General features: G+C 37.9%; 1 protein-coding gene and 1 pseudogene across 2 annotated transcripts; one reads left to right on the top strand and one right to left on the bottom strand.

The window, feature by feature from the left end:
• Positions 1–5,890: 5,890 nt before the first annotated feature.
• Positions 5,891–10,234, top strand: LOC130992362 (protein AE7-like). 2 transcript variants are annotated; one of them, XM_057916960.1, is made up of 7 exons: positions 5,891–6,825; positions 6,920–7,142; positions 7,499–7,632; positions 8,362–8,466; positions 9,064–9,163; positions 9,427–9,472; positions 9,835–10,234. In XM_057916960.1, exons 3-7 carry the CDS (start codon positions 7,508–7,510, stop codon positions 9,933–9,935), a joined length of 477 nt encoding a protein of 158 aa, XP_057772943.1. In that variant the 5' UTR covers positions 5,891–6,825; positions 6,920–7,142; positions 7,499–7,507; the 3' UTR covers positions 9,936–10,234. The 2 variants fall into 2 exon arrangements, with proteins under 2 accessions (XP_057772943.1, XP_057772942.1); XM_057916959.1 differs by having other exon boundaries at positions 5,891–6,830.
• Positions 10,235–10,274: 40 nt separating this feature from the next.
• On the bottom strand, positions 10,275–17,260 carry LOC130992361 (pleiotropic drug resistance protein 1-like; annotated as a pseudogene).
• Positions 17,261–17,644: the final 384 nt, after the last annotated feature.

Genomic DNA, 17,644 nt, shown 5'->3' with positions numbered 1-17,644 from the left:
GATACATTTTTCCTTGACAATTACCGGCCGGATCGATATTATTTAGGCATAAAATATTCTATTTTATTCAATTTCATAAAAAAAAAAAAAAATCAAGACGCTAATAATATATATCCATTCGTATCTATCTTAAATTTTTTATTTTTTTTCCCTTTAATATCTTAATTTCAATACATATATTCTTTGAAATTATTTGTATATATATACCTCTATATATATTGTGTTATTCTTGAATGTTGATATATAGTACTATATAACACTATATATATCGTGTAAATCAATTGATATCTTTAAATCTAAAATATATATATATATATATATATATATATATATATATATATATACTCAATATCCGTCCCAAATAAATGCATGCTTGTTACCCAAAAAAATCATGCATGTTACCGATACATAAAGGTAAAAATATCTTTCTTCAAAATTTGATTCCCTTTTGATAGACATAAAGCCGATTGTATCGGTCCGTTCACTTACTTTAAAATACTAGGGTTTTTGAACACTTTTTACTTCACCACACACCTCTATCGGCTTCTTCACTTTTACCCACCGAGAGAGAGAGTTCAAAAGATTGAAGCACCCTCGGACTCATCCATGGCATCTTCTTCACAGGTATTTATTTTTAATTTTCATGAAATTGAATAGAATAGAATAATGTATGCTAAAACACGATCGGTCCGGCCGGTGAAGTGGCCGGATAAATCGATCCGGCCGAGAACATTATTTAAATGAAACATACGGCCGGATCGATTTATCCGGCCACTTCACCAGCCGGACCGAGCGTGTTTTAGCATAAATTATTCCATTTTAATTAGTTGTATGTTTATATTAATCATTAGAAATTTACTGAATTTAATTTAATTATATTTGTTTAAGTAATCATTATTGAATTATTATTGCGAGTTTTGCTGGGTATTACATTGCACTGTTTGTGTGGTTTTTGTGTAATTTAATAAAATAAAGTATTTTGTGCCTATAGAGAAACTATCCGGCCGGTACTATGCCCGGAATAATGCGTCCGGCCGGAACAGTTTCAATATGAAATGTACCCGGCCGGATACATTGTACCGGACACTTCACCGGCCGGATAGTGTCTTTTTAGGCATAAAATACTTTACTAAATATATCTGTATGTTTACGTTAATTATTGAAACTGTTATTTTACTGAAACTGTTATTGTTTAATTATTGAAACTCTTATGTTTAATTATTGAAACTGTTATTAAATAATTATATTTAATTGTTTAATTATTAATTATTGAAACCGTTATTGCTTGGTTTACGAATTAAATTGCAGTTTTTTAATATTTTACTGAATTTAATTAAATTGCTTGGTATTAATTGCAGTTTAATAATTTACTGAATTTTTACTGAATTTAATATTAAATTGTTGAATTACTCGAATTTTACTGAATTTAATTTTAAATGTTTTAATATTTTATTGAATTTTACGATTTTACTTGAATTTTACTATTTTACTGAATTACTGAATTTTAATATTATTTAATTTAATTGCTTGGTATTAATTAATTTCGCCTCTTTTTTAATTATGCCTATTTGTATTATTTTTAAATATTTTACTGAATTTAATATGTTTTCATTTTGTAAATGAATAGGCGAATGTCCCATATCTTCGTCGCGACACTATATACCAGACGGAGGTTGCTATCAGCACCTACTATAGGGATTCACATTTTCCGGAGCTGGTTGAAACTTTAAATGTGGTCGGCGAACAGTGCAATTCAGATTTATTGGGAAGATTTAGAGCATCATGTTTTGGGCATTTCACTGATTGGAGGCCCGGCCCGAAGAGCAATAAAGCATTACACCAGATTGTATCGAGGCAGATTGAGTCAGAAGAAAATGAGATGTGCTTCTATTTGTGCGGAGCACGAGTTAGATTTTCCCCTGCGGACTACGCATTAGTGACTGGGCTCAATTTCGGGGGATCGAGGTTCGATGCGACGTTACAGCACGACTGCAGTCGCTTGGAGGCATACCGACAATTCTGCGGTACGCGAAGCATGACCATACAGTCGCTCATCAAACGCGTGTGCGATTTGGATCGTCGAGTGGATGATGAGGATGGGAGCCTGTACCTTCGTGCTGTCCTCGTGTGTGTGGCTCACACCCTTGTTCTTGGGTTGGATACGCGGGTACAGCCGTGGCTTTGGGTTTTGGTGGATGATCTGGCTACATTTGATAGATTCCCCTAGGGCGCGTATTCGTATAAGATGTTATGCAATTATACGCATGAGATAGGAACCGGCGAGAAGTATCACTTCTACGGTCCTTCGTGGGCTTTATATGTCTGGGCATTGGAGCGCGTCCCGGGCTTCGGACACATGGTCGCAGCATCTAGCGGTGATCCGACAGCGCACCCTCGGTGTTTGAGATGGACTTTCAGGGGTAAGCCCCGGCTTCACGGTCTGCGCGATCTATTCGAGGGACAGGTAATCAGTTATTTAAGATTTAGTGTTTCACCGTTACTGGTTTTACTTATGTTCTAATATATTATCTTTGTTGCTTTCTAGGGTGGTGTCCTGCCCCTGGAGCCCGATGGTGACGATCTGTCGAATCACTACTTCAGGGCGTTCATAGCCCTATTGAAGTCGGACTTCTCGTACGCAAATGCAGCTTGTCGATACACCTCGACCACTGCCTTACCGTAATGCTTCAGGTTATTTTGCAAATGGTAGTAGCATAGGCCGTGGGTTGCATTTGGTAACTCATTCCTGATAGCATTGGCAATGGAGATATGCTGATCAGAGACAATCAAAAGTTCATTGGCTTGGCCATAAACACGTCGAATGCGTGACATGAAATAAGTCCACGATTCATCGTTTTCTTTCGGGCCAACACCATACGCGAGTGGGAACAAACTCTCGTTGCCGTCCTTCGTCACTGCAACAAACAAAATACCCCTATTCTTGCCCTTCAAGTGTGTGCCATCGACGACAATCACTGGCCGTAAGCTGAACATGAAAGGGGTAGCCGAAGCTGCAAGAGCAACAAATAAGTGTTTGAATCGGCCATCATCGTCAACTTCCCACTCCACCATCGAACCGGGATTGGATTGTCTCAACATGTATAAGTACTTGGGCAGCATCTCGAAGGACTGATCATGTCGACCATAAACCATCTCAGTGGCTCGATTACGGGCTCGCAATGCAACATCGTACTTGATCTGTACGCCAAACTCACGTCGCAGCTCCAGCTGGATGGCCTTCGGCTTCAAGATCTCGCAATCGTCGTGTATCTTCTGTGCTAAATATGCTGCGACGACTTTTGCGGGGGCCTTTATTCGCGCTACGCGCCCTAGCTCACCGTCGCATGAGTGCTCATTGGTGAACTTATACACTCCCCAAATGGCTCCATCTTGTGACGATGCATGAAGCTTGAAGGGGCACGTATCTGAATGCTTGCATTTGAAGTAGACTCGTCTGCTGTCTGATTTGCTGACAGAAAATTCTTTGCCCTGCTTCATGTTCCACAGACCGATTGCAACGATCAGATCATCTTTGCTATTGAAATACATATTCTTTGACAACTCCCGAGGCAATAGCTGATAATCTTCAATATCCACAAGTGCCGCTGCGGCGTCCAACGGGATAACCGGAACTAACCAATTAGTTAGTTCATCTGCTCCAGGAACCTGTTCGTCATCATCCTCGTCGATCTGCAAATTCTGCCAACCTGCATATTCATTCCCCGCCCTTCTCACGTTCTCTGGCTCCGACAAGTCTTCAGAGGCGCTTGTATCAGTCTCGGCTTCAGACGATGGAACATAATCTTCATCTACATTACCAGCATCCTCCACAAACTGAGGCTCGTACGTATATTGATCATCAGCTGGACCCCAACAACGATCAGTTATTGGGCGATCGTACTGGTACGTATTTGGCTCATCCCATGAAGGCCAACCCGTTGACTGATCATTACCCCAAGTGACCGACGGTTCAACACTTTGTTGCGCCGGTGAATCTCCGGCTGATAGGTCTAAATAAGCATATCTTTGGATTGCTTCCAATCCGTCCCCACCTTCGAATGTTGCACTGGATTCACCTCCATACCCGGAAGATTGAGGGAGATCGAACGAAGGAACATACACTCCTCCACTGTAATCGTCTTCGACAACATAAATCTCAGGAAAATGTGGCTGGGACGCCAGCAACTGAAGCAAATCATTGTCATCGGCAAGAATATTTTTACTGTATACCCTGCCATTTAATCTCTTCGTCAAATAATACAAGCTGTAATTAGTGCTCAATGAATTCTCCATCATCAGGTAATTTATCATGTACACCGTACTGACCATTGTGTCTCCGAAAATATGCAAATTCTTAGAAGAGCCGCCGATGTACTCATAACCATTGAAGGCACCTCCATAATTAACCACAAAGTATCTCCCATATTCATTCATCTACAGAAAAAATAATAAATAAATAAATAAATATATGATGTAAATGGAATAAAATGTTAAAATACAACATATAACATGTTAATACACTTGAAAAACATCTATCCGCCCGGGGAAGTATCCGAGGAAATGTGTCCGACCGTGTATTACATGATACATAATTACACACGGCCGGACAAATTTTCAAGGACACTTGTCCGGGCGGATACATAATTTTCGAGCATATTAACATGAGTTATGTAGCAATATATATGTATAGAACTAAAATGCAACTAATAATTACTAATTAATACTTTAAAACATGATAGAATTTGCTCTAATTCACATGAATTTCCTTCAAACATGGCTTTAAATCATAGTATGCTATAATATGCTAATAATTCACATAAGCATATAGGATCAAACAAAACATTGAAAATAAACAATAACCAACTTAAATTACATTTCAAACGTAAAATGACATACCTTTAAACGTTCGGATGAGAGAATTCACAAATAATAGCTTCACCACTTGGAAAATATTAGAATTTCTAATGAGTTTGAGTGTTTTTTCACTTTGAGTGTTCGGATGAGAGTATGAGCGAATTCACTCATATATAAACAAAGTTTCCTTCATTTCACGTGAATTTCAATGAAATTAGAGTGTTTGACATGAATACTTTACTGACAAAGCTATTTCACATCATATTTGTCGTTTATCATCAATTTAAAAAAAAAAATTATGTCCCTTAATTGAAGACTAATTAATCGATGGAATATAAATACAAAAAATTAACACAATCCATATTAGCACTCAAAACACACATAGGAACCAAAAAAACATCTATCCGACCGGAACATGTATGTGTCCGCCCGAAAAAACTTATGTCCGGTCGGACACTTTGTTTTTCCGGTCGGACGCGTTTTTGTTTTTTTCCAATGTGTGTTTTGAGTGCTAATATCGATTGTGTTAATTTTTAGTATTTATTTTCCATTGATTAATTAGCCTACGATTTACTTGTAAAACCTTCGATTTTAATTCAAAAATAAATAAATATTATTTTCTCTGTCAGTATTTCACATGTTCCAACACTTATTTGACCGATTTCAATGTTTAAATTGATGAATTGATGTTTTTCTTACACTTTAACAACTTTTGTCATAGATGTGTAAGAACTTTTGCGGAAAACAATGCACATCCATCACATTCAAAGGGCATTTTCGGTTCTTCACTTATTTAGGGCATGTAGTGCTTTACATAGTAAGAGAGGGCATTTTTCAAATTATTCATAAGAGAAGGGACACTTTAAATTTCGCCTCATGTTTACTTGATTAAATAACTAAAATACAAATTCAAACAAATAATTACTTTTATTACTTGATTATGATAATGTTTACTTATTATTACTTTTATTTATATCAATAATTACTTTTTCTTATTACAATAATTACTTCAGCAAATAACTAATTAATCTGCAAATGCAAATAATTAATTTTATTCATACTCATTATTTCTCAAATCAAGAACTAGTTTAACTAACACCAGCAAATTACAAGCCTATCCCCCAATTTATAGCAATTTCTCAAGCAAACAAAAAAGATCCACCCAATTTAGCAGCATCATCCAATAAAATTCTTCAATTCAGGGATGAGGTCGTGCAAACAAAAGCAAGAAAAGAAAGAATAGGAGCAAAAGAACCAACAAATAAAATGGGTTATATATACTTAGGGGCCCTTCAAAACAAGAGAAGAAAAAAACAATTCAATTACACATAAATATTTACAAACAACACGAGAATATAACTGAATATATACCCCAGTTCCCAAATCGATCAACTATTGTCCATATTTTAATTTCTGGAAATGAACTCGCCGGAGATACTCCAAGCGAGGCGTAGTGTCATCAAGGGGTATCCAACATCCGAGCGAGGCGGTAGCTGCAGGTCAGACGGCGACTTGTGGCAGCAACAACGGCTCCAGGCGGCGGCAGCAGGCGGCTGCTTCAGCGGCGGTGACATCGGGCGACCGCTGTCGGAGCGACGTGGCGGGGCGGCTCTGGATCGAGAGAAGCAGCGACAGCAGCGTCGCGTATGTGTGTGTGCGCTTGATTGGAAAAAATACAAAAAATGAAGACGAACGTACCTTGATCGGAAACGAAGAACGGAATCACAGCGGGGAAGAGACAAATCGAAGAAGAACTTGAGCGAGAGCAGATTTTCAGTAGATTTGAGTGAAGAATCGAAGTAGTGGGGAGAAGAATTGAAAGAGCCGAGACCGAGAGAGTGTTGAAACCGTGGAGAGAAATTAGGGCAAAAAAATGAGAGGAAATGAAAAATAATTAGAAAAAAGCTTTTATATTTTGTACTACGGGTCGGGCCGGGTGTGAATTCGGGTCGGGCAAACCCGCCTCATGCGGTGAGGTTGACCTCACGCAAGAATTTGCGTTTCCGTTTTGACACTACTAAATAAAAGAGATATTGTATTGACTAATTTATTCATCCTTTCTCAGGAAACACCAGCAGCCGCGGCCTCCGTCTCCTTTTGCCGCCTCGCCGTTTCACAGCCTATAAGTCCGGCACCCCGCCGCCACCGCTGTATCGTCATCCATTCCACCACCAACCGCCCTCTCCCCTGCCCTCGGTGAAACCTTGAATAACTGGAAGGTTCGCGAACCTCGCATATTCGTTTCTTTACACAAGAAAGCGAACGGCCACTGTTCAAGCTTCCGTACGGTAATAATCGAGTCCCGGACTCCTATATATTGCTTCGGTTTTTCGAAATAAATAAATAAAAATCATTGCGTATAGGATGTAATTGGCGATCAAATGGTAAACCCTAATTATTCAATGTTTTGATTGTTTTAGAATTATTTTCGTAGTTTGCTTCTTTATATTGTTTTCATGATGACTAGAGACTTTAGTTAAGCCTAAACTGTTGTAAGGAATCAACATGTGTAATCGAACATGGTGATTAATTTTTCGATTGAATGATGCAGTTAAAAACAGATTTTATTGGGAGAATTTGTATCCTGTTCAAGGTTTATGTTAGGTCTACTGTTTATTCCTTACCTAATTTAACTGTGATTCAGGTTAGCAATATGGTCTCCGGATTAATAAATGCAAACCCTGTTGTGTATGAAAAAAAGGAACGTCGAACGCGAAGTGCACCGGGTGATGTGGATGAATATACAATTGAGACGATTGACCAGCTTGAAATTTTTGATATCCTTTGGCATGTGTCAGATCAGTTTTTTTCATGGTAAAATGCTTTCTGTTGTTTTTTCAACCATCATGGTCTTTTCCATTGCATATTCATATGGATGGTGGCAAAAGCTTTGCTTAGACTTCTGTGTGCTGCCTGTTTAATATCTCTCCATTTGCATTCCATATTCATATGGGTGGTGACAAGGTTATTGCTTTGATAGACAATGATTTAATTATTTTTCTTTATTAAGTTTTTCTTGTTGAATGGGAAAAGCTGTATCCAATGAGAAGATGATGTGTTGGTTGATACTTATTAGTTATGTTTAAAACAAAAAAAATACTATAAATTAGATGGGGAACTGACACCACATGTATAAATTTACAATAATCTCTTTCCTTTCTTATGCCAGATATTCTATCCCTTGGTGGGGGTATGTTGATGAGAGCCGTAACCTTCATTTATCAATTCCCGACATAGGCTAAATTTACTCCATTACCATGTGTATTTCTGTTTCATTTTTGGTTTTGGTAGTGTCATCTGCCAATAAGCTATGTATGAAGCAAAAAAATGTGCTCTAAGGAGTGAGGGCAAATCACTAAAAGGGTTTTCCTGTATTTGGATGTTTTCAAATATGTGAGAAGTATCTATTGAGTAGTCTTAGTTATGAAAATCCTTATTATGTTTTACACAACAATAAATGGGTTTTTTAGGAACCCTTTTGGTTTTTGTATCCTTAATGTTATTACAGCATATCAGAGATGTAAAAGATCCAGAGCATCCTTATTCGTTGGAAGAGTTGAAAGTCATAACGGAAGATGCAATTGAGGTCGATGACAAGCGTAGCTACGTAAGGTATAAAAATAAAAAGTTGTAATTGGATCGATTCGTAAGAAGAAAATTGGATTTGTAAAAAGTCAGTACATTTCTTATGTTCAATAGGTATTATATTGGATTTGAAACAGATTTCAGATCAATCTGTCTTTGATTGACTGCCTCTATTCATGCATAAATTGGAGTAGGATAATTCTATGATAATTCCTTATTGACAATGAATCTAAATAATAGATATCTGTATTTATGTTATGGGGTTTACATATTCTCATATGTCTTATTATTTAAATTGAGAAATCTTTTTTAATTGAAAAATCAATTGTTTAGTTCTGCTTCAAGTTGTATGTTGACATTAGGAAAACACAATTTAAAATTCAAATTGCAGAATCGTTCATGAATCCCAAGTAAGGAGTCTATAGTCTATGGTTCAAATTTCTAGTCTGAAAAATTCCAACAAGTCCAACCTTGATTCTCTCCGATGTGTCAATTGGGCAAATACGACCATAATGACTAGAATGGATATCATGTATCTGAAAACTAGCAGTTCGCCCTGTGTGTGTATTCATTCAGTTGACTATGTATAGTTTATGTCAACTTACTAGAAATGATCTGCTTCAGGGTCACATTTACTCCGACTGTAGAGCATTGCAGCATGGCGACAGTAATTGGCCTATGCTTGCGGGTCAAACTCATGCGCTCTTTGCCACTACGTTACAAGGTGAGTATCCCAAAAATCACCTGGTGAAGCCTATTTTGGAATCTAAACTGATGAAATTTCTATTCAGAGTATGCCTGTTATTTCATATTGGTAGTTCTGAAAATAAAGGGATAGAGTTTCATTTACTGAATGATGCTCTTGTTCTACTTATTGTAATTTCAGCTTCTAGAACTTTGATGTTTAGTTATGATTTGCTAATCAACATCATGATTTCGGGCCAGTCTATCCATGCAATTATAGTGTTTCAATTTTCATGTTTCCAGGTGGATATTAGAGTAGCACCTGGTTCTCATGCCTCTGAAGCTGCAGGTTCTCTCTCTCTCTCTCTCTCTCTCTCTCTCTCTCTCTCTCTCTCTCACACACACACACACACACACACGCGCGCGCGCGCGCGCGCACACACATCTTGGTACTGTTGGTACACTCTGATTTGATCGTGCTAAGCTGTTTCTAGAACTAATTTAAAAGTGAAAATGATAAGATGTACTATTACTTTTCTCTCCAAGGAGGACAAACTGCAATTCTGATATCCTTTTGAGTCTTTGACTAATCTTACTTTTGTGCCATTTACTCAGTTGTTGACATTCAAAACTAGTTTACTGTGAACTGTAATTAGACCTTGTTATTTGTTCAAAATTGTTTTAATCTAAATATCATTTACTCGTCTGCAGTAAACAAACAGCTGAATGACAAAGAACGAGTGGCAGCAGCATTGGAAAATCCCAACCTCGTTGATATGGTCGATGAATGCCTTGCACCCTCATATGGATAAAGAGTCAATGAATGCCTTGCACCCCCCCATATGGATGAAGAGACAGGCCACGTATAAACTTGTAATCCTCTCAGTATAGTAACTTTTGCAATACTTAATTTGTATTTGGGAGATTCAGTCATTTTTTTTCTTCTGTACATGTCAAATGTATTGATTTAATAACATGAATTAGACCCTTTTGTAGTTGGGGGGTTGGATTCAGTTTTGACAGTATTTGCATGAGGCTGGCGTTTTATGCCTTGATAGATAGTTTCAAAAATTGTGGTTTCTGATATTGAATTGCCTTCCATTTCTATTTACTCGGTTTCTTTCATGATAATCAGTGATAGCAACAAACGGTTGGGGCTCAACCAAATCAAACATATAGTATTACAAATAACATTGTTATACATGTTTAAAAACTCAATCTCTACACATTTGTCAAATACAAATAATATAAGCTTGATCTTTACATATTATAAAAATATGGGATTTAGCAAGGCCTATCCATGTCCATTCATCCATGGTTGAGGCAAAAGTAAGTAATTATCTCTTTTGGAAATTGAATGTCTTGATAGCAAAAGCAAAAGTAACAGCAAACACAAGCCCAAAGGCAGCAACAACAACTGCCGCAACACCGATGAAATCATGCCTGAATCCGAAGTAACTCCTCACCGATTCTCTAACGGACTGTCCCGTGGCGAACTGATCAGTTACATCTCCGAACTGAGACGTAACTAGACCATACAGGGTCCAAGCTACGGGGTTCGCCCAGTGGTACCATCTCCACCAAATCGGCGTCAGCTGTCGTTAAACAAAACCCACATATTTCATTTGTGTCTTTAACCAAGTCATCGTTATCAGATTGTAGCGTGATCACTTACCGGTCTAGATACTACAAAGCCGGAGAAGACGTTCCAGAATCCGTAGAAGGTGTAGGATACAATGTTGGCGATGTGATGGTTAGGAGTCATGGCGACGGCCATCATGCCGTAGAAGACAAAGTATAGCAGGGTGAAGAACATGAAGTATATGAACCACAAGAACTTAGCTACTGTCCACTCGAAACCGACCATTGCGTACACAATCACTCCATATATGGCAGCTTGCCCAAAACAGTACGGAATCTCCAGGACCATCTACAAAATTGAAAACACACATATACATAGTGTTCCAAATAAGTATACAAATCAAGACTAAATCACCTGTCCGAACGCATATGGTAAGGCGGAATACAAGCCGGCGGCCCTCTCGCGGTAGAAGACTGTTCGTTCTACAACCACCACAGGCTGCACAGAAGTAGCAATCTGAACCCCTAGAAAGAAAACAGAACTATACATGGACCCCGTAGCGTTTAAAACATCTTGGAAGGAATCCCTGATGATTCATGGTAATTCACTACATTAAAACAAAACTCATCACCAAGTAATCCATAAAAGGTCTCTTCTCTGCTTGCTTACCGTTTGGAGCCGAGGTTCCAGAAGAGTGAGCCGAACATGAGGGCTAGGAAGGTAGTGTACACCATTCTTACAGCTGAGTAAATAGGGTTCCGCCAGTACGACCAATGTTGCTTCCATAAGCACGCCATGCACTGAGTCAAGAAAGGCTGAGAATACTTAGTCTGGAAATACAGGTCCATGGTTCCAAGGCGGGGAGTGCTTAGCTCCTTCACGAGTGCTTTATTGCACCTATACAGTTCTGAGTTTTTGTAAAGCTCAGAAAAATCGATCCCCAAAATCTGCTCTTGCGCTGAAGATGATACTTCCAACATCCAAGTTGCTGGATTATGGCCATCCTTGATCTTTTTAGTTCCTTGTATTCCCTGCTTTCTTACAATTTAAATTTAGTACTAACATGAATTTCATGGTAAGAATATGTACAAATTAAGCTGGCTCACCTCAAAGTAGCGGATCAAATTGCAAGAACGTCGGCCCACTGGCCCTACATATATCTCCTGCCCCCCCTCGCTTCATTAAAAATAGCTGCACAAGGAAGAATGAGCCAACAAACCATAAATAGAAATGCAGAAATGACAATTATCTTGCCTCATCAAAAGCTTCAAAGATGTCGATACTAGGCTGATGGATGGTGCAAACAACAGTCCTCCCAGTTTCTACGGTGTTCCTCACTGTTCTCATCACAATGGCAGCTGCTCTCGCATCCAACCCTGAAGTCGGCTCGTCCATGAATATGATAGAAGGATTTGCCACCAGCTCAACCGCTATGGTTAGCCTCTTGCGCTGCTCGGTTGACAGGCCGCTCACTCCAGGTAACCCGACTAGTCCATCTCTTATCGGAGTCAGTTCCACGAGCTCCATCACATTTTCCACAAACAGCTTAAACACAAGCAAAAGAAAGAGTTGGATGTCAACTTAAGTGGAAAATAAAAATGTCATGTAATTGACATACCTTTCTGGTTGTAGAATTAACTTGAGGGGGCAAACGCAGCCAAGCCGAGAAAAGAAGGGACTCATACACTGTGACACACGGGGAATGGATGTCGTTTTGTTCACAGTATCCTGAAATCCGAGCAAAGGTTTCTTGCTTCTTTGGATAGCCAGAGACAGTAATATTTCCTTGGATATATCCACCTGTTTTCCGACCAGCCAGAACATCCATAAGCGTAGTTTTTCCAGCCCCGCTAACCCCCATTAGGGCAGTGAGGACACCCGGCCTAAACACTCCGCTTACACCCTTCAGGAGCACCAATCTGTCTTCGTTTGCACCTTGATGTTTCATTTCCTGCAAGTCATTTGAATATGATTATTTATTTCATCATTAAGAAATTGTATCAAGTGTGTGTTTCATGTCTGTAAAGCTAAATTTGTGCACTTTCTCAAGATCTCCGGTATTGAGATTTCAGTTACTTGTGGCATGTCAACTGAGTACTTCACATCATCAAATGCTATGGAGTGGGGTTCAAAGGGTAAAACCACTTCTCTCTTCTTTCTTTCTTCTTTTCTCTCCGCAGAAACTTCAAGATTTCATTTCACACGTAAGAAAAGAGTGTCAAAGATTTAGTAGTCAAGATCAAACTTCACAATAATCTTCTTTAAACCATCACTCACCACTTAAAACACCATTCTCATCTTCAGGTCTTATGGCTTGAGGCCTTCCCATAGCTGCAAAAACATGACACCATATTTATTGCTTGTGGGATCATTCTACAAACGCACAAAAGTTTATAGCACTCACGATTAAGATAAGTCAGAGCTAGAATGTAACAAGAGTTGAATAGAATGGCCATCCCTATCAATGCCCCTACTCCTATCCAATACCAATACGAGCCGGGGAAGAAACCTTGAGACTTCAAAACCTCAATTCCAAGCGATACGTTTGTGCCCAGGGGGACCTTTGAGATGCAATAGGAACCTGATTCAGCTTTGACATACAACCAATATCATAGCAATGGATATTTAAACTTACATGTCTCCAACTATGACTTGTGAATTCATTCACCATGATTGCATTTTCTGCATACATCAATGGTGAAATATAATAGCCCCATATCCACCAATTCTTGATGTTCCCTGCAAATTAAGAATTTGTGAAAGTTCCAAGGTAAGAAAAGAGTAACAGCTTGAGAATTAGTATAAATGAGGAAGACTCTTTAACACATTCAATACCTCGAGGCAGGACAAAGCCACACAGCGATAAAACCAGAAGTAATATGAAGTAACCATATAGAAAAGCAACGATCATGTCCCTACCAACCGCTCCAATCAAGCGAAACAATGAAGTGGCGGCTTGCATTAGAATCAAAAGCAGCAAGTAATACTTGATAAATCTGAGGCAAAAATGTCCTTCATTAGTACTCATATGTTAAACTGTTATGGCCAAGAGAAACAGATTAGTACTTTTACCTTCCAAAATTTGGATCAAATCCGATTTCATAGTATGTGAGAAGAGTAAACACAGCTATTTCAACAACATTAACAGGAATAGAGAATATCCACTGAGGTAGAGCATATGCCCACGCAGGATAAAAGAATGAATTCCTTTGCCTGTAGAAGACTGGCAGCCTCAGAATTCCCATCACCAACTCAGCCAGTCCACCAAACATGATATTAGAGAGAAGAAAGAATAATGCGCTAGAATATTTCCTCCCATCTATGAGGTTGTCCCGGTTCATTTTTGTACGAAAGAAGAGCGTCATTGTCACAACAGCCATGAAACTAAGCTGAAGCCCCGTTCAAGAGATCATCAATACATGACTGAGTACCCAAAAAAAAAAAAAAACAACATATGCAAACACTGACCTGAAAGAGCTTGAATATATACACAAAGCTGTTCCTCCTCATCAATAAGAGTTCTCTGGAGGCACAAGCTTTCAGGATTTCTTTTCTGCTCACACCATTGTGCTTAGTCGTCAAAGCAGCCGGGTGGCTTTCAGTCTTGTCGAATGGGATTGCAAGGTCAGCCATTAGCTTTTGCCCTACATGAAATGACCTGAACGATTCAGCAAACTCCCTGGCTGTAACAAACCTGTAAAGCTTGTCTTTATCTGCCCAATACTGCCATTGGTCCCTCTTCGACGTTACCTGCACAAAATGAGATAGATGAGTTAACAACATTAACAAGGTTTAATTTACCATTATCAGCTTAATATTATATTTCAATGCCTACTTCTTGCAAGAAGTCAGCCACCCCCTTTCTCTCGGGACATCTGAACCCCATTGATCTGAAGAAGTCGATCACATGCTCACGAGGCCCTTGATATAGAATCTGGCCTTCGGATATCAGCATAATGTCGTCAAACAGTTCATACGTCTCCGGCTCTGGCTGGAGGAGCGACATAACAACTGTCCCTTTCAGAATATGAGCAGATTCTCTAATACAATTCACCACTTGGTAAGCTGTAGAACTGTCCAATCCAGTTGTTATCTCATCCATGAAAAAAGCTTTTGCTGGCCCAACCAACATCTCACCTGTGTATTTTATTTTTCACTAAATCTTCAGAAACAAACTTGAATGGAAGTTCCATATATAACCAAGATAAAACTAGTTAATTACCTAATGTAACGCGCTTTTTTTGGCCACCCGATATCCCCCTAGTCATGTCATCTCCTACAGCAGTATCGGCACAGATGTCCAATCCTAGTATCTGGGAAATATAGCTTAGTTTATATCCATGGATCATCTCTTCATCATTCTGCATTACTTCTAAACACCAAAGCTACATATCTTTTTACCTTGAGAATATAATCTGTCACAATACTTACTTCTTGACCTTTCAAATAGGCTGCCTACATGGTTAAAAAAGTATCATTATTTGTCATATTACATAACCAATATCACCTTTCAAATAGGCTGCAAAATCATATTAAGAGTGTGTGTTACTAACTTTGAGGTTTTCTTTTGTGCAAAATAGTAAACAAAACTTACTTTCATATAAATGTCGACGTCAGGATCGGGTCTTATATTTGCCTCCTTTTCTCTTCTTGATAACTCTGCCAGCATTTCTGTAGAATTCGCACAATGGAAATTAAAGACCAAATATAAGATTCAAAGACGACAGAGATTGGAAGATGAATACTGACCAAGATTGCTTCCTACACCTTGACATCTGGCTGAAAAGGCCAAAGTCTCTCTCACAGTCATTTCTCCTAAATGAACATCATGTTGGCTTATGTATGCAGCACTTCTTTGAGCCACAAATTCTTTCATCCCATGTCCGTTATATGTCACATGCCCACTAACCTGCCCATCCAAATTTTCATTTCTAATTCTATAATTTAATTTCTAATTGAAATTTTATAAATAAAAAAAATTGAAATTCATGAAACTTTAATATATTCTCCTCCCTTTCCCCAAAAGCTTATTCATCTGAGAACGACACGAATTTTAATAAAATAATTGAGAGTATCGTCATCTCATCGTGGATAAAATAAGATATTCACTTGTATTACAATATTCAAATGATTAGTTGATTGAGTGCAGATCCAGTAATAACAAATTTTGTAAATAAGCAATACTAATATTTATGACTTAAATTAAGGGATTGTGTGGGGATTAATTTTACTGAAAATAGAAATAAATAATTTTTTGTGAATGGATCAAAAATGATAAAATGGATAAGTTTTTTTTGAGAGGGAAGGAGTATAAAAGTTAAAAGGATGTCCGTCCATGTGAGTGCAGTTGAGAGAATTTGTGTTTAAATTAATTGAATACCTTGTTATCAGGATGAGGCATTCCAGCCAACGTTAATAACAATGTTGTCTTTCCAGAACTTGGAGGCCCTAAAAGAAGAGTCATCCTGCAGAATTTGGAGGCCCAACAAAAACACACACACGCACATAACAATAAAATTAAACAGATTTTTCATAAATTTTACTGTGCAACCGATCGATATCGTTGGTAAAGATTAATTTACCGGCCAGGTTTCAAGATTCCGGTGACTTCGTTTAGGATCGCAAACGGCCTCTTTCTAGTGGAAATAATACGTGTATAGCTTGATAATTCCTAATGGGATCACATAAAAAAAAATTAAATTTTTGTTACTAATTGACAATATTTTATTTATGAATGTTACATTACTAAATATTATACTCCATATTATCACCTCAAAAATATTGGCAAAGAAGTTGATCAAAGTAGGCAAACTTCGGCGGCCTACATAAGCTTCTGCTTCAACCTTCAAGTTCTCGAATCTCACTTCAATAGTAGGTAGATCGATGCCCACACTAGAGACAACATGCAATTGCAAACATAAGAATATACCACAAATTAAAATCAAGTTTGTATTATTAGTTAAATATATGTAACATTTATGAATTTGAATTATATATATATATATATATATATATATATATTAATTAAATTATTAAATTTTTATTAAAGTAAGAATATTATAGGTATATCACTCTAAAAATATATTAAAAGTTGTAAGAATTGACACTTGTATAGTAGTAATAGAAAAAATTGTACGTACGTATCAATTCGATTCTTGAGCTTTAACAAGAACTTCTCATTGTCTTCTCTAGCAACCTTAACCAGCCTATCAAGCAAGTTCTTCCTTTCTTGCAATCCAAGATTTCTGACATCATCGATTTCTCCGAGGCCGCCTTCTGATCCCACCAAAATACCTCTTCTCAGACGATCAAACGTCGGAAGTCTTTCTATGGCGGCCCATTTCAGAGCTTCTTCATCGTCTTCTCCGTCGCGCGACGAGTATGAAAACATTTGCAGGCCATCGTTTCTCCAAAGTGAAGAATTTCTCCTAAAACTATCATTTAAGTCCATCTCTTCAACTGGAGAAACTAATTTTCTAGTAAAGAAGCAAAATGGAACTATTGAAACCCTAACATATTATTTTCAAGAAAATAACTGGAAGAAACGAATTATGGGACTTATATGATTCATTTATTAATTTGAACCATCGTGTGAATACTAAAAGCCATACTATTGAATACTCCACTTTTTAGCTATTGCAAAGCCTATAACATAAATATATTCTGGTGCAGACTTTTTGGAATATTTAATTTTGGATTCGCTAAATAGCTAGTAATTGCATGCATTGATTTATAGCGAACTTCTCATATAAATGCTCTCATCAATAATACTTGGCTATAATTAATGTCTGGGAGGGATTCAGAATTTGTTAAAGTATAGCGTCCAAAGTATTTGTACGAGGGTTCAAGGGCGGGAGTTCTCGAGCCAAACTTTTGTGAGTATTCCATACAACTTATTTTTTATATCCAAGTAGTTACTTAATAGACATAGAAGAAGAA

Source organism: Salvia miltiorrhiza, chromosome 7 (assembly GCF_028751815.1).
Source record: "Salvia miltiorrhiza cultivar Shanhuang (shh) chromosome 7, IMPLAD_Smil_shh, whole genome shotgun sequence".
NCBI lineage: Eukaryota > Viridiplantae > Streptophyta > Magnoliopsida > Lamiales > Lamiaceae > Salvia > Salvia miltiorrhiza.
This window is presented reverse-complemented; position numbering and strand designations above follow the sequence as displayed.